This window comes from Pleurodeles waltl, chromosome 5 (genome assembly GCF_031143425.1).
Source record: "Pleurodeles waltl isolate 20211129_DDA chromosome 5, aPleWal1.hap1.20221129, whole genome shotgun sequence".
Taxonomy (NCBI): Eukaryota; Metazoa; Chordata; class Amphibia; order Caudata; family Salamandridae; genus Pleurodeles; species Pleurodeles waltl.
The window spans coordinates 1,732,349,361-1,732,367,620 of record NC_090444.1 but is presented as its reverse complement, the minus strand read 5'-3'; the positions used below and the strand labels follow the sequence as shown (position 1 = coordinate 1,732,367,620).

Below are 18,260 nucleotides of genomic sequence, written 5' to 3'. Positions count from 1 at the left end.
CCCTCATCATTGCACCTTTTAAGACAATATCTGGATATCCTCTCTGTATGAAGCACATATACATATCTTCCAAGTGGCTTTCAAAGGCAGAGTAATCTGAACAATTCTGCCTTACCCTCAAAAATTCAACATATGGTATACTCCATTTGAGAGCTCGAGGATGACCACTGTTGGCATGCAATAGACTATTTACACTTGTAGCTTTTCTAAAAGTCTGTGTGCATATCATATTCTCCTTTATATACACATCTACATCCAAATAAGTTATATTTGTTGTACTGATTTCATATGTAAATTTTAACTGTTGTGGATTATCATTATTAAAAGAGATGATGAATTTCTCTAAAGCTTCTTGTTCTCCCTCCCAAATCAAGAACAGATCATCAATGTACCGGACCCAGAATACCACATGTTCTAAACTTTCTTGTTTATCTTCATACCAAATCGCTTCTGCTTCTCACCAACCCATAAAAAGATTAGCATATGTTGGTGCGAAGGAAGTACCCATTGCTGTTCCTCTCTTTTGTAACTAATATTGACCATCAAAGAGGAAAGTGTTATGAGCTAAACAATATTGCAACATCTCCAAAATCATCTCTGTATGTTGTAATGAACTGATAAATCTTGCTCTTAGAAAATATTTACAAGCCTCAAGACCATCCTCATGTCTTATGGAAGTATAAAGAGAAACTACATAAATTGTGGCCATAATATATTCCTTCTTACATGGAATGTTATCGATTTGATCAAGAAAATCCATAGAGTCTCTCAGATAAGACGGAAGGCTTGGAACATAAGGAAACAAAAATATATCCACAAATCTTGAGGTGTTTTCTAATAACGATCCTACGGAGGTTACTATTGCTCTTCCTGGGTGGGGTATTTTGTTCTTATATATTTTTGGCAAGAAATATATATATTGCATCAGTGGATTTTGTAACCCCCTCCTTGATGCCCCCACCATATGGGTTTATGCCCAACAGAAAGATGACAACAGGTCGGAATCGCTTGCAAAGATTACTCCTTGAACCTATAGCAGGGTGGGTAGGATTTCTTTTCAATACAGCTATCAGAATGAAGAGGGTGATCTAAGCCTCCTAGGTCCTTTACCCATGCCTGGCATTAGCAAGACCTCCTCAAAAGAAGAAAACCTGTGAAGTGTGGGCTTCTTGTGACAGAAAATGGGACTTTTCCTGCCAAAACTCTGCTGCCCATGACAACAGCCAACGCAAATCTTCAGTGAAACCAAGACTTTGAAACAACTATCTGCAGGGACCAGTAATGTAAGACCTGCACATCGCACTACTACAACAGCATCCCGCAACAATCACCAATTCAAAACTACAGCAATGACCATCCACAATATTTGACCACCTCTTTCAGCTACAGCAACAGCAGCCTGCGACAACTCACTTTCTCTTCATTCTACAGGGAGGATTGTCCACAATGCTCAGCCTCTTGCTCACAGCCTTCTCTACTGTGAACTAAGTCTTCGTGCCAGACTTACGACATTTTGCAGCTGCACGGGCAAGCGTGCCTTGGAAAAGTCAGCGATGAGGCAATTCCTCACTCACATGTGAGGCTGTGTGTTGTTTTTCTCTGCTGCAAGAGAGCGATGCGTTGATTTCCAGATGAGGCACCTCGGATCCACACATGATAATTTTGACGTCCAGCGATGATGAGTATCAAATCCAGCCACATGGTGACGGAAAAAACATGCTGCGAGGGGTTGTGTCATTTTCACCACCATGTTGCAGGTGGTGTGTTGAAATTTCCCTTGCAAGGCATCCTATGCATGGATTTCAGCCTTTTTCTACCAGCTTCACTTTTCAAAGGCTCAGGGACTGGATAGGGCACCACTTAGCAGGACAGGAGTCTCAGCAGAGAGTCCAAGTGGTGGCAGAGGAAGTCTTTGGTGGCCCTGAGACTGCAAATCAGGAGGCAAGCTCAGTCCAAGCCCTTGCACATTCTTCCCAAGCAGGAATATACCACAAAGTCCAGTCTTTATCCTCTTTCAGGCAGAAGCAGCAACAGCAGGCCAACCCAGCAAATCACAGTTATAGGCAAAGGGCAGTACTCCTCTTCCAGCTCTTTTCCTTGGCAGAGGTTCCTCTTGGTTCTAGAAGTGATCTGAAAATCTGAGGTTTAGGGTCCACTACTTATACCCCTTTCTGCCTTTGAGGTAGGAAAACTTCAAAGGGAAGTCTCTGTTGTTTACAAGATCCTGCCCTGCCCAGGCCAGGCTCTGGACTCACACCAGGGGGTTGGAGACTGCATTGTGTGAGGGCAAGCACAGCCCATTCAGGTGTAAGTGACCAATCCTCCCTCCACTCCAGCCCAGGTGGCCCATCAGGATATGCAGGCTATACCCCAGCTCCCTTTGTGTCACTGTCTAGAGGGGATTCATAAACAGCCCAACTGTCAGTCTGACCCTGACAGGGAATACACAAGCAGAGAGAGTCACCGAATGGTTTAGGCAAAAAAATGCCCACTTTCTAAAAGTGGCATTTTGAAACTGACAATTTAATCCCAAAGGAAAACTGCACTGAAAAGACATTTAAAGGCAGTCCACATGTTAACCCATGAGAGAGATAGGCCTTGCAACAGTGAAAACGCAATTTGGCAGTGTTTCACTGTTAGGACATATAAAACACATGTCCCATCTTTAACATACACTGCAACCTGCCCATGGGGCTACCCAGGGCCTACCTTAGGGGCACCTTACATGTTTAGAAATGGAAGGATTGGGCCTGACAAGTGGGTACCCTGGCCAGGTCAAATTGGCAGGTTAAAACTACACACACACAGACAGTGCAGAGGCAGGTCTGAGCCATATTTACATGACTACTCATGTGGGTGGCACAACCAATCCTGCAGGCCTACTAGTAGCATTTGATTTACAGGCCCTGGGCACCTCTAGTGCACCTTACAAGGGATTTACTAGTAAATCAAATATGCCAATCAGGGATAAACCAGTCACCAATACAATTTACAGAGAGAGCATATGCACTTTGGCACTGGTCAGCAGTGATAAAGTGCCCAGAGTCCTAAAGCCAACAAACAGGTCAGAAAAGCTAGGAGGAAGTAGGCAAAAGGTTTGTGGATGACCCTGCAAAAGGGCCAGGTCGAACAGCTATCATTTCACTGCATTAAAAGGTACTCCTTTTTTCTAAGTTGGTTTGGGTTTTAATTATGTTTTGTTTTTACTTTATTACCGTTTGTGTGCTGCATAATCTGCATAAATACTTTTCACGTTGCATCTAATTTGAGGCTGAATCCTATATGCCAAGCAACCAGAGGATTAAGCACAGGTTAATTTAGTGACGTTTTGTGTTTCACCCTGACAAGGATTACAGTTGTTGATTGAGTGGGCCCCCCTTCAACAACAAGCCAATTTCTTACAATTGCTTCATCTTAGAGTGCTAATAAAATGCCAGAGAAAATACCATGCTGGAGAATGATTCCTCATATTGTGAAGAGCAAATGAGATGTAATGCATGTTCTAGCATGCTACACTTATTTGATTTTCTGCAGTCAGATACGGCAGGTTGGTTTTTAGCCCACCTGTTCAGAACATCACATAGTGACAATGCATGTTGGGTCAGCCTGACTGTGAAGTAGTATATTGCTGGTAAGTGTCAGCAATCCTGTTCCTGATGTCCCTGGCACAAATCACAAACTAATAAGCTCTCTCTTCAGATGGGGTTCCTCCCCCAAAAGCATGGTTGCAGTTGCAGTCAGAAAAGAAGAAAAACACTTTTTGTAGCAGGTTCAGATGCCTTGTGGCAAAACAAATTCTCCTAGAGCCTTCAGTGTGTGTTCTAATTACCAAAGTCCACCATTCTTCAAAGAAAGGTTTCATCACCAGATTTGCCTCTGGGCACATTGCTCAGATATATTCTTTATCACTGTGAACAAGAAACTGCATTAGTTGCTGGGTTTCATGCCTTGCACATGGCACAAGCGGAAGTCAGTATTGCAATATAAATACAATCCAACTCGCTCTCTTAGCAGGCGAAACATGATTGACCACTTGGCTTTTGACCTCGAGCACCACTATCATGAGAATAAATTTTGCCTCTCAGTTCTCCTAGCCTTAACATGAGTGACAACATTATGGGTATAGCTCCGGCAAGTCCATGTTAGCAGTTATGCTCACTTTGCAGCAGGTACTACTCCATCCAGGTGCACACCAGTGTGATCCTAAAATGGGACCAAACATTCTGTACCTTTTGCACCTGTGAACCTACACCTCTGTAGATGTCCTTTAAGAATGAGAAGTATTTCGTCATGCCTCATTTCAGCCAAAGCAAGTGCTGTTTTGCTAATATTTGTTCTGTGATACTTATTTGTAGAGTCCTCTTCACCCAGGAAGGTATTGTGGCCCTGAGCAGGTCTGAAACTTGCCACAACTAGAGCGGTGAGGAGGATGAGGAGGTTCTGCGGTGTACAGGAAGGCCATTCTATGCTTCAGGGGAGATGTAGGAGAGCACCTGGCCCCCTGATCTGGGCCTGTGCATGCGTAGAATGAATGCAAGAAGTACTCTGGCTGAGCTAAGGTGTCGGACTGGCATGTGGAATGAGATGTGTCCAGGCCGGTGTTGTGTAGTGCCCTGAAATTTGCATGAAGATCAGCATTAGTTTGTGTATTGGGGGTTAGTAGAGTGCCTTGAGGTATGGTGCTATATGTGTTGTGGGAGGTTAAGTGTGATTCTCACAGTTAGTTGTTTGCTGATCCTGGCACACAGATACTGTTTTGCTAGTGACAAGGGCATGAGTGATGTGTTTGAGTGCACTGGTTGGGAGCTACTTAAAGATTTTCCTCAGCATCCACTGGGTGAGGAAGCACAAAGCTTTCATGACGTGGACGGTCATGTTGAAATTGATGTCAATGATGATCCTGAGGATATAAGTCGTAGGTCAGCTGGCCACCAGGTGGAGTTCCATAGCAATGTGTTCCTCCTGAAGATCACAACTTCTTTCTTGACAGTATTGACTTTGAGGCAGTGGGCCATCATTAGTTCAATGACTTCAGTCATGCAGACAGTCAACTTGTACTTGTTGAATTGTCCCAGAGGGAGAGAGTATGTGCTGAATGTCATTGGCATAGGAGAGGATGTGGGCAAAGATGATGCTAGCAAGAGAGATAATGTATGCGTTAAAGAGGGTCAGGCTCAGTGAGGATCCTTGCAGTATTCCACAGATGAGGACACAGGTGATCTGTGAGTAGGGGTCTAAGCAGAAGTACTGCGTCTCTGCAGTCAGGAAGAAGCAGATCTAGTACTTGGTTTTCAATCTCATGTAGGCGTTGGATGCGGATGGAGTGGAATATCATGATGAACACCGCAGACATGTCTATAAGTATGAAGGCAGTCATGTCCCCGTGTCTAACTTCATCTGGATGTCATGTGTGGTGGCAATGGGGGTTGTTTCTGTGCTGTTATTGAGTGTAGAATCCGACTGTTTGATCTCAAGAAGATGGTGTTGAGTCAGGTGGTTAGTAAGGCGTGCATTGATGAGTTTCTTTAGGATTTTGGCCAGGTAAGATAGCAGGGAGATGGGTTTGTACTTGTCAAGTGTTGAAGGGTCTGCAAAAGACTTTTACAGCACATAGGGTCTGATTACAACTTTGGAGGACGGTGTTAATCTGTCCCAAATGTGACGGATATACCACCTACCGTATTACGAGTCCATTATATCCTATGGAATTCGTAATACGGTGGGCAGGATATCCGTCACATTTGGGATGGATTAACACCGTCCTCCAAAGTTGTAATCAGGCCCATAGAGTTTCCATGCATTTGAGAAGGTGGCAGAAGCAATTAAGGCATTCAGGACTGGAGTGAGTGTTATATTGATTGGTAAAATACATCTGATGAAGGTAGGGTGGTGGGAAGGTCTTTATGAGTGCCAGGAATGAATGAACTGCATGGCGGTGACAGTTTCTCCCATGGTTGAGCCTTGCCATGTGGAAGTAGTTGTTTCTTGCTCATGACGGAGAGGTATGTCATGTCTGGTTGAGAGTTGACATTGTCATATATGAAGGTTATCTTGCTGCAGATGAACTTCAAGAGTTGGTTTCAGAGGTCTTGTGGAGCGGGTGATACTGTTGCAGTGGCCACAGGTGAGTGTTGTACCTGGTAAAATGATTGTATTAATTGGATTATCTGTTGGAATGTTATTGTGTGCATCTTCCGAGCGGTTTCCAGGTTCTGTTTTCCTGCTCTAGAACTATGGCTGCTACTTTTGGCAGTTAGAGATGGATCACAGAGCAGGGAGGATGTTGGTTGATGGGCTCTACTGGACAGCTTATAATTTACATTTATACACCTTTACAATTTACCTATGGAGTAAGTTTGATGACTGGTGTGCAGTGTAACCCACAGCAATGAGATGAAATATTTCACCATAGTGAAAATGTCTTTGCTGCGGTTTGTGATGGCAGAGTGCTTGATGGTCTGAATCTGCTGGTTATAGTGTCTGATGGTGGATTTGTAGATGTTGCACCTATGCTGTCTTGGCTTCTTCTCCACCTTTGCTCCATTTGTTTGCAGTGGCACGTTGTCATCTTGAGTTCCTTCATGTACCATCTGGCTTGAGGGCTGGATCTGGTGGCTTTGCTGTGTTTGGGAGGAATCAGAGAATCATCACAGGAGTTGATCCAGTTGCCTAAGTTGCTGGGGGATTGGGATAGGCTGCTGTTGTGTTTGGCCCAGTGCTCCAGGAGTAAAGCTGTCCAGTCTTCATCAGGGAATCAGGGATGTGCTTCCAGTTCCGTTGAGCTGGCCTAACTGTGGTAAGTCTGTGGTGATGCACAATGGGAATGGTGAACTTGACAAGGGTGTGGTGTCTATCGAGGTGATTGCATTGGCATTTATACTGAAATATAGTCAAAGGAGGTGAAAATCTGGTCTAGAAGGCTTCCGGCAGAGCATGTCAGTTTCTACATGCATTGGGAGAGGCCAAAGTTTCCAAGGTCTTTAAACAGTGGTGTTATGTTAGTGTTGGTGTGGTCTTCCAGGTTGAAGTTCAGGTCTCCGAGGAGGATGAAGGCATTTGCATTTAGGTTGTGGGGCGTGACGAAGTCTATGACGGTGTTGGCGATGAAAGTGCAGGGATCTGATGGTCTGTAGATGAGTGTGCTACTCAGGATGATTTGGCTGTGATTTAGATTTTGAAGGACAGGTGTTCAATAAAACTGGTAGTCATGTAACATCTGGTTTGAGGGCTGAATCTGGTGGTTTTGCTGTGTTTGAGAGGAGCCAGAGAATCAACACAGGCGTTGATACAGTTGTTTAAGTTGCTGATGGATTGGGGTAGGTTGCAGTTGTGTTTGGGCCGGTGCTCTGTGAGTCAAGCTGTCCAGTTTCATCAGGGAAGTGCTTCCAGTTCAGTTGAGCTGGCCTAACTGTGGTAGGTCTGTGGTGATGCCCAACGGGAATGGTGAACTTCACAAGGTGTGGCCTATTTAGGTGATTGCATTGGCATATCTACTGAAATGTAGTAAAAGGATGTGAAAATCTGGTCTAAAAGGTTTCTGGCAGAGCAAGTCAGTTTCTACATGCATTCGGAGAACCCAAAGTTTCCAAGGTCTTTAAACAGTGCTGTTATGTTAGTGTCGGTGTGGTCTTCCAGGTGTAAATTCAGGTCTCTGAGGAGGATAAAGGCACTTGCATTTAGGATGTGGGGTGTGATAAAATCCATGATGGTGTTGGCGATGAAAGTGCAAGGACCTGAGTCTCTAGGTGAGTGTGCTGCTCAGGATGAATTTGGCTGTGCTTTAGAGTTTGAAATACATGTGTTCAGTAAAACTGGCAGTTAGTTCACAGAGGAGGTGCAGCTGATGGTGTCCTTGAAGATGATGGTGATACCACATTCGGACTTGTGATACCTATCCTGCATGATGATCTTGCATTTGGGAGGGATGAATGTAGTGATGTTGGGGAACAAGACAGCATTCAGCCATGTTCCTTTGAGAAAGAGCAGGTTTGGTGCATGGTTGTGCAGCAGGACCCGTGGCATGTTCGGTGAAAAATCCGGTGTTGAGGAGCATGCATGCAAGTGTGGAGCATTGTGTGGTCAGTGGCTGCTGAATGTTTGTGTGTGTTGGAGAGGGGTGTTGGATGCTGTTTGCAGGAGTAGTGAGCTGTGGGTGTGGAAGAGTGCATGAGATGTTGCAGGTGGCACAGGCAGGTGCCACTTTGGTGTTGTGTGGGGCAAAGCAGCCACACTAATCAGAGCAGAGGCTGGGGGTTAAAGCAAGGAAGATCAGTGCTAGGTATCGAATGGAGGAGGAGGATCAAAGGCTCTTAACACTGAGAGCAGATAGAGCATTGTCAGACACAGATGTGCTTGCTTTCGTGCGCCTGTGGCATGCCAGTAGCACTCACTGCATGCATCTGGTGCGCCTCCACACTGTGCAGCCACTAAGTAGGTTCTAGAAGGAGGAAGGAGAGCAGGGAGCAGTAGATTGGACTGGGAGGGGTTGGCAAGTGAGAGAGCACAGGAGGTGGGAAAAGACAGAAGGAGTGTGGAGGGGACAGGGAGGAAATGAGTAGTCGAGGGCCCCAAGAAGGAGGAGAACAATGAAAGTGCAAGAAAAGAATCAAAAAGTGGCAAAAAATCCGAAAAAGAAAATGACACAGAGAGTGAGCAAAAAATAGTAAAAGTGGTGACAATGAGAAAACAGCAGTTGAAATTCCCTACTATACCCAGCTGTTGGGAAACAGTAAGGGACGAAAAAATGGCGCCAAGAAATCTAAAAGATTTATTTGCATCATTTGAATCTGCATTATTAACACCTCCTAAGGGCAGGTGTTAAAATGAGACTCCTATTGTTTTCAATAGGCCTCTGGGTGCTTCGCAGGATTAGCATCAACATTTTTTACGCTAATCCTGTAACTCGCCAAAATAGCGTAAAACATTTTGACACTAGTTCCCTAATTACCGCCATGGTGTGCCGTGTGTTAAATGGTGGCGCACATGATGGCGTTAGGGGGGTGCAAGGAAAGTGGTGTTGCACTAGGTGTAGCGCCCCTTTTCTTAAATCTGCCCTATTATGTCTGGCACAGGCATAATGTGGCACAAGGGTTTATTATTGATATATGAGAGGAGATTATGTGTTTTGAAAAGAATAAAGAAAGTTTGATTAATCTAAAGCAAATTTAAATTGTGAATCCAGATATTATAGAAGGAAGTTTCATTTATCAGAAGTATTTTTTTATCTACGCACCATTGAAGGCAACTCAATAAACTCGAGTTATAATAGAACCACAGAGAAATACACTTGAAACTGTATTTAATTTACCTCCTCCTCTTTCACCAGAAATGCATCAATGAAACTTCTCTGGTCATCGCTGTTCAGTTCTTTGCGACTCTTCAGAAATGTTTTGCGTAAGAAAGAATGTATTTCTTTTATATTCTGAAGGATAATCTTGTGGGTTCCAGGCAAGAATTTTACAAAGGGGTATAAATTGTAGAGCTGAGGAGCAGATAAGGAAAAAGAACATGATATAGAATTTCCTTTATGCATTTATTCATCGTCATAATGATCATCCTTATTGTTTCACCTTTACAAACATAAATCATACAATATAAAACACGAATCATAAAATTCGAAAGTCAGTTATCACAAAACACATGTAAAAAGTATAAAATATAATGAAACCACTCAAAATACATGAAAGTTTTGAAGTTCCTTTTGTACTTTCAAAATCCTTTTTCTCCCTAATGTTATGGGTTGATTGTCATACTTTCTCCTAGGTTTCGCCAATTCTAAAATTCATCATAATCAAACGAAGAGCAACTTTCGCTGGACTGGTCTTTTTTAAATAACTGTTCTTATTACTACCATAGGCCCTGTAAACAAGCTGATAAAATGTGATTATATAATATATCATTATGGTTCATCAATGAAAAGCAATAATTGTGATTTGGCATGAGGCGTTTCTAATCAATAAAACCAATATGATAATAAACCTGATTTAAAAAATTGACAATGAAATGAAATATATGGTTGTATTATGGAACCACAGCATGCGAAACGGCATGTTTGGGTCTGTCATGCAAACCCACCCACCCACCCTGAGGCCTTCTCTCACGCAGAGCCATAAAAATAAAACCATCCCAAACCCCCATCCAACCCATAAAAAATAGACTACACCAAATTCCCCACCTGCTCTGAATCCCCCCAAAAAACTACCCCATGCCGCACCTCCTGCCCTATAAAACTAAACTACCCCGACAACCCCACCAGCACTGATCCCTAAAAAAAAACTATCCCTACCCCCACTCCATCCCTAAAAACTAAACTACCCTGACCCCCCACCCACCATGAGCCCTAAAAAAACTGCTAGACCCCAACCGCTGTCCCTAAAAACTAAACTACCCCAAACACCCCCACCCATCCTGAGCCCTAAATCATTCCCCCTGATAAGTAACTACCCCTACCCTCACCCACCCTAAGCCCAAAAAACAATTAGCCCGACCCTCACACCCCACCTCTAAAAACTAAATTACCCCAATCCCCCAATTGCCCTAAGCCCTAAAAAGAAAACTAACTGGACACACCACCTCTGCCCCAAAAAACTAAAGTACCCGGACACCCCCCACCTACCTCAAGCCCTAAATCCTCCCCACTGCTAAAAACTACCCACCAACCTTGGCCCGACCCCACTTGCCTCACTACATCCTCTCCCGATCCTTTCTCCTCTTCTCCCTTCTCCCAACCTTTCTTAAACATACCCCCAACCTTTACAAATAATCTACCCTGCCCCACCCTAAGCCATAAATAAAAAAAATTAAAGAAATTAACCAAACCCCTGCTCCTGCACCTTAAAAAAAAATAGCCGACCCCCCACCCTAAGCCCTAAAAACCCAAACCTCCCATCCCTGCCACTTAAAAAAAAGCCACACCCCCATCCACCCAAAACCCTTAATCCACCCACCCCAATAACTTAATCCACCCACCACCCCTTTCCCAGCCCCACTTACCTCACCGTATCCTCCACGTCCTCACCCGAACAATGCATGGCTTTTTCTGTGCCTTAACCACCATATGTGTAGTTTAGCACATGCGTGGTTAAGGCACAGAAAAAGCCAGGCATTGTTCCGGCAAGCGTGGTTACTCTTGCTTGAAAAACATCTACGTTAAGGACGCATTGCTAATGACGTTTCCCAAAATATAGGAACGTGGTGGTAACTGTGCAAGGAGATCTGAGATAGGGTAAAGTGCAGATGGTTTTCACTTGCCTCAGCAGCACAAATTAGGTATTAAAGTGCTTTATGCTAATTTTGTAAATCAGACAATGCAGGCGATCACCCCCTGCCCACTGGAAGCAAAACATACACTATCCATGATTATCTGTGAGCAGAGAGAAATAGCAGGATTAAATGGGCTGTCATTTACTTTAGATAACTATGAAAACGTATATTGCACACAGTTTGTGTCAGTACCCTCAGCCATACAAATGAGCTAATTAGATGTAGTACTACAGTATATATCCACATAATTCCTCAATTAAAACAACAAATGTAATTAGTTAAAAAATATTTTTCATATGTAGTATGTAAAACCAGATACGGAATGTAGCATGATCGGAAAAATAGTCAATGATACAAGATCTCAGTACCTGTTGGAGACTAAAGTAAGGAATATAAAATAGTGTTAAGGCACTAATGGTCTCACTATCCTATATCTATTGCTACTGTAGTAGCTATGGTTTTGAAGGGCAAGTCTGAAAACCTTCCAGGTTCTGTAACTGTATGAAGCCATTAGAATAAACATGGGCTCAGAATCAGTGTAAAGACATAAAGTGATTGATTTAGATCTTGGTGATATTATGGTCAAGCCGTTGATAGAGCGGAACGTGGTAACAAATTTACCTACGTTCGGACGCTCTCTAGGCCGATGAATCTTTTGACTTAGTGGGAACTCTCTGTACTCATATATCGATCAATCGCATCAAATCAATAATCAATAACGAACATATGCAACACCTTGAACAACATAACACTTTACAATCAATCCAGAATACATTTCGGCGAACCCTGACCTTTCCAGTCAGGAATAACCACACCAGTTTAATGCAAAGTTAGTTAATTTATTTCCCTATATTAACAAAGCTAGCACAATATAGATGTTTCTCAACACCAAATGATAAACATATATGAACATTAATAGCTGTCCATACCGTCGAAACAAGTGTAATCTATGAAGCATTTGAATCACAAGGCATTCGATAATTGCAATGCAAATCACTAATACGATAATCTGTAACGAACTAATGGCATACATTTGGTCAGCATTACAAGATCTCAAATTGCATCGTGCAACATGTGGAATCCTCGTCTAACCTCAAATTAGCATCGGCATGTGGGACTTCATGCAAAAACAATTTAGCAACATTAATTTAGAAAACTCCTAGCTAGGGCTCTTACCAAAATCAGCAGTTGGTTACCTAAAAGAAACACAATGCAATTTTACAATTTCCTTTCATATTTACCAATTACGATCAGCATACAAGTAAGTCTTCGTCTCACAGGTACCGTTCTTCGGTCATCATGGGTAACATTACTCGATCAGCATGGGACGGGACAAAGGGGCAGGGGTAAACGGGGCAAATGCCTCACGGTGGCAAGGTAAAACTATTACTTCATGCAAAGGGATCAAATCAAAGTTACAGTCTCTAGGACAAGAATCATTTAAAGTCTCTTTCTCTCGATTAGAGAAAGAATCAAAGTCTCTCAAAATGGCGTCGCAGCAAAGTGGGCCATAATAGCTACGAAGTCAAAATGTTCATAATCGCGGGCAAATGGCTACCTTCTTCTCGTGCACCTGATTTTTATAGACATCAGTTCGAATCCAGTAGGGTCTCCATTGGAGGGTTCATAGGTTAGCTTCAAATTGACCAATCAGAAACAACAGTTCTCAAGCTTTTACTTAAGCATACATTATCCTTGGAGATGGGTACGTAATTTGCAACATTGTTTTCCAATTAGCTTACTCTCAGAGCCTCCATTGTCCGCACCTGCAAGTCGACCTTGAATTTAAGAGAAAATATGCCAGGCTGGCACCAACTTTAAGATAAGCATGTGAACAGCTTCTGTGGAAAAGTACAGCTTCAAGCAAAGATACACGTTTAATAGCACAGTGGAAAAATACGAGCATCTAAACCATGAGACCAGGCAACTAGGCCAAAGCCTCTGCTAAAGTAATGCTAAGCTAAAGCATTTCAAACAAGCAAATCGTGGCACACGTTTATGATTATGTCGGATTAGTGCAATTCTAATTCACTACGTTATATAAAGCACGCGTATAAATGATGGCAAGCTACTCTGAGGGCACAATTTGTCCCCGTACAATCTTTATTAATTCAGTTAATGTCACACATGATTATTTCAGCACTACGTTTAAGCGTTAATAGATCAAAACCTTCATTTTCTGCTTCATCAATCCCTCCTCTGATGACTACTTGTCATCACACAAATTTAGCCCACAAATTTTATTCCATTAAAATTCTGTCAGTTCCCTTTTCCTTTTAGTTCCCCTAGTTTGCGCTTTATATTCTTCTGCCATTCTTTTCATAATTTTCTCTTCTTTTCTTCTTTTAATTCTTTCCATAATCATTATTATTCCCCTTTTTATTCCCCAAATTCCAAATACACAAATTATTACTATTAATATTCCTTCTATTATTTTCAATAATATTCCATTCCAAATTCCCCCAATCCAATGTCCCACTGAAGCTATTCCCTTTCCAACCTTCTCCCACACTCCTGGTTCCTTCAATTCCTTCAAATCTGCACTTTCTTTTGTTAGATTAGCAAGCATAGTTTTAATCTTCACACTATTATCCGGTATATAGGTGCAGCAGTGACGTGCACCAATCATTTTGCAAACGCCTCCATCCTTTGCTAAAAGAATGTCTAAAGCAAGCCTATTTTGAAGAGTCATAGCTCTTTCCGCTGCAAGCTCAGCATCTATCAGGATTATAGCACCTGAAAACTTTGTCAGCATGTTATCCACTATAGTAGATAATTTTCGTATCTTGATGGAATTCAACACAACTCCCAATGAAGGAATCATGGCTCCAAATATGTCACCTACCACAGCAGCTGCGGTCTCTCTTTTCTGGATATTATGAGATCCAGATGTCTTTTGAATCATCGATACGTCATCCAGTTGATAAACCTTTGGGAACACTATACCCAAATAACATCTCCCCCACCATCCCTTGGGAAGACGATAATAAGCATTATGCCCACAAATGTAATATACACCTGGAATAACAGGGTCAAGTCCGTCCATCATGAATGTCCATTTGGCCTTAAAAATAAACGTATGTTTGCACTCACTCGCTCCTACAAAAATATTGTCGTAATATGATTCACCTCGATATATACAAAACTTCCCTACGTGCCAAGCATCTAAAGCTATCTTCCCTTGTGTCTTTATAGCAGCAAAATCATAATTATCTACTGAAGTCCTCTTCTGCAGCTCCTTTTCTAATTTCGCCTTCATTTGAGCCCTTCTATCATCTGTGCGATCTAAAAAGCTTATTTCTACAGCAGAGACTGAGCAAGTAAGGTTTTCCCTATGAGCATGAGCCGTTTCAAAAGGTTGCATTGGCTCGAAAAAGTCCCTCATAATTTTGTAATCCCAATATCTTGCAGTTTCGCTTAGCTGCGCTATTATAGGAACATAAGCAAAGGTAACATCATAATTCGAGTAAAAATACTGTATGTTAGTTTGACCATAAAACCTAGACATTACTATACTACACGTAATCCCATATGTAAGAGGCATGTGATGATAAGTCACCCCTTCCTTTACTGATGTCGGTATCTGTGTACACACATAACAATCCTTCGCATCCATAGTCTCAACATACTCTGTTAGCAAGCGATAGAAAACGTTATACAAAAGCTCTTTCTTATCATGCAAGAGTCTCTCATCCATTGCTAGTCTTTTCAATGGGGTTAGTTCAGTGACAGTAACAGGAGCAATAGTAGAAGCAGTAATAATCTCATTCTCACCCTTTCCATGCATTCCAAACACAATTGCCATTATTATTATTACACATGTAATTACCAAGCCTATACACACATATTTACAAAATCTCTTTCTATTGTTTGGCGCCATGATCTGTATAGAATCAGAGAGCTAGAAGCACTTATAAATGAAACTATTTAGCAATTCAGTTACAAAGCTGAACGAGCACAATGTTCACACCGTCTTCTTCAAAAGGCCAGTCACTTATCGGTTAGCAGCATTTGTCTCAATTCGGCAATAACTCAGTCTTTATCAGTTTAGCAAATGTCTCATCCAGTTTAACAATGTCTCAGCTGGTTGTTTCTTTCACGTTATATTGTAGCAAGCAATATCATTTACTCCTTCAATCGACAGAGTCTATGAAACTTTTCTTTTCTATTGGTATCTCTTCTTCTTCTTCGTTCTCGATGCTTAGAGATACAAACTCGTCAGTCCAATCATCATTGACTGCATATGCCCATTCAGGACCGGAATACCTCCTGTTCGGTATCCTTTTCCTTTTCAATTTAGCTTCCCTTTTCGATTCTGCTTCGCTGGTACTTTCCTCTTTTGTCAAGTCTTTTTCTTCACTTGACGATTGTTCCACAACAGTCACTTCTTTTCTTTTCTCTTTCACTTTCGGCCTTCCTCCTTCGTTCAAACTTTCTTTACCCTTTTCTTTTATTGGTGAGATACTTAGTCTTCTCTTTGCACCATGTCCATTTGATGGACCTGCGATCTTTTCTGTAGAGGCTTGAACTCTTTTGTTCTGTTCTGCCTCGTTCTTTCCTTCCGGGGAATCAATCATGTTCTCTTTTTCTTTTTCTGTATCGTCTGCTTCTGGGAAAGCCTTCCCCTGATCAGGCTCTTCTGCTTTTTCACTTTTCTCGAGCCCTTCGTCACCGTTATTTTCTTCAGGCTCTGTATCACTCTCAGCTGCTTCAGGTCCTTTGTCACCTTCAGCTGCTTCAGGCTTTTTGCTACCCTCAGCTGCTTCAGGTTCTTTGTCACCTGCAGCTTCTTCGTCGCTGTCTGAACTTTCTCCTTGGTCTCCCCCAAGTGAGTTGGTGTCTTCGTTGTCGGAGAATATCTCCTTTTCTCCTGCTTCTGCCTGTTCGCTTTCAGTTCGCTTTTGTTCTGTCTCAGCACTCGGCACTGCTTTATCAGGCACTGGTACTTTCAGCGCTTCAACTTCCTCATCTGTGGGACACAACACCTTCTTTGTGTGACTGGCGTGAATCCAGTTGGGAACCCCCGCACACTTCACAGCGGTAGTTGTCGTCAGGATCACTTGAAAAGGGCCTTTCCAACGGGGTTCCAGACACGACTTTCTCACGTGCTTCTTTACCACGACCCAGTCACCTGCTTTCAGTGCGTGTCCTGGACCTTGGATCGGTGGCAAGGTGGTCGCTTCCACCTGGTGAGAGAAAGAGCGAACCACGTCAGCCAGTCCTTTGCAGTAGTCTAACACCATATCATCTGTAATATTCAAAAGCATGTTTGCGGGAACTGCAGGAAGTCTCATAGCCCTGCCCATGAGTATTTCGTGTGGAGACAATCCAGTCTTTCTATCAGGAGTGTTTCTCATTGACATTAGCACTAAGGGCAACGCATCAGGCCATTTCAAATTTGTCGATGCACATATTTTTGCCATTCTCGATTTCAGCGTACCATTCATCTGCTCCACCAGTCCTGATGCCTCAGGGCGATAGTTACAGTGCAGCTTTTGCTCAATGTTCAGTGCTTCGCAAAGTAACTTCATTACCTCATTGTTGAAGTGACTTCCCCTATCTGATTCTAAAGTGATCGGGAATCCGAAACGTGGTATCAACTCCCTCAACAATAGCTTGGCAACTGTAAGGCTGTCATTTCTACGTGTAGGGTATGCCTCAATCCAGTGACTAAAAATGCACACAATCACCAACACATATTTCAGACCCCCATGCACAGGCATCTCAATGAAGTCCATCTGCATGCGACTAAAAGGACTGCTTGCCCTACCAATGTGACTCGCACTCACAACTGTTCCCTTTCCTGGGTTCATCTGCTGGCAAGTGACACATCGATGGCAAACTGCTTCTGCAGCTTGGCGAAATCTGGGGTTAAACCAATCAGTTTTGAACAATCTTATCATGGCATCTCTCCCTAGGTGAGCTTGCCCATGATAGAACCGCGCAAGCTGTGATAAGAGACTATTTGGCAAAACAAATTTTCCCTCATGTGAAACCCATAATTCGTCTGATCTCTTTATGCATTGTGATTTGACCCATGAATCTCTTTCATCCTCCCTGACATTGTTCTGTAGTGCTTTCAGCTCCTCTATTGTATCTACAACCTTTAAGGCAAATGCTTCAGCTGGTTCGAGTTCTGATTCATTTATTGTATTCCAATCATCCCTTAGTAATATACAGTTCAAGGCACAAAATCTTGCGACTTGATCCGCATATGCATTTCCCAGAGACACATAGTCCTGTCCTTTCGTGTGAGCACTGCACTTTACCACTGCAACTTCAGCTGGCACTTGAATGGCATGTAACAACTCCCTTATCCTCTCCCCGTTCTTCACTGGGGATCCTGAGGAAGTCAGGAAACCTCTTTGTGACCATAGTTGTCCAAAGTCATGCACAATCCCAAACCCGTATTGACTATCAGTGTAAATGGTGACTTTCATCAATGCAGACAGTTGACATGCTCTTGTAAGGGCTACAAGTTCTGCTACTTGTGCAGAATAGACTCCTTGAAGCCATCCCGCTTCCAAGACACCTGTTACAGTACATACAGCATATCCTGCTTTCAAAATCCCCATCCCATCTCTTAGACATGAACCATCAACAAAAAGAATTTGGTCATTTACATCAAGCTTAGTATCCTTGATGTCCGGTCGAGGTTTTGTGCAAAATTCAGTCACCTGAAGGCAGTCATGCTCGACGTCTTCAGCGTTCTCAATTTCAGCATTTTCTCCAGGAAGCAAGGTAGCTGGATTCAACGTAGTGCACCTTTTCAGCTGCACATTCGGTGAGCCCAGAATTATCGTTTCATACCTCGTGAGTCTTGCTCCAGTCATGTGTTGCGTTCGGGAGCGGGTCAAAAGTATCTCAACTGAGTGAGGGACCATGACTGTTACTGGGTGTCCCATCACTATTCCTTCACTCTGAGTGAGGCTGATACCAACTGCTGCTACGGCGCGCAAACACCCTGGGAGTGCTGCTGCAACCGGATCCAAAGTAGC

The 18,260-nt window shown here is 42.9% G+C and overlaps 1 protein-coding gene across 1 annotated transcript in view; it reads right to left on the bottom strand.

Annotated features, from left to right (window-relative positions):
- LOC138296719 (cytochrome P450 2K6-like) overlaps nt 1–18,260 on the bottom strand; it is a 419,360-nt gene that overhangs the window by 129,039 nt on the left and 272,061 nt on the right. The window contains exon 5 of the mRNA XM_069236120.1: nt 9,308–9,481. Within this exon, the coding sequence (XP_069092221.1) occupies nt 9,308–9,481 (174 nt within the window). The remainder of the gene's footprint in view (nt 1–9,307; nt 9,482–18,260) is intronic.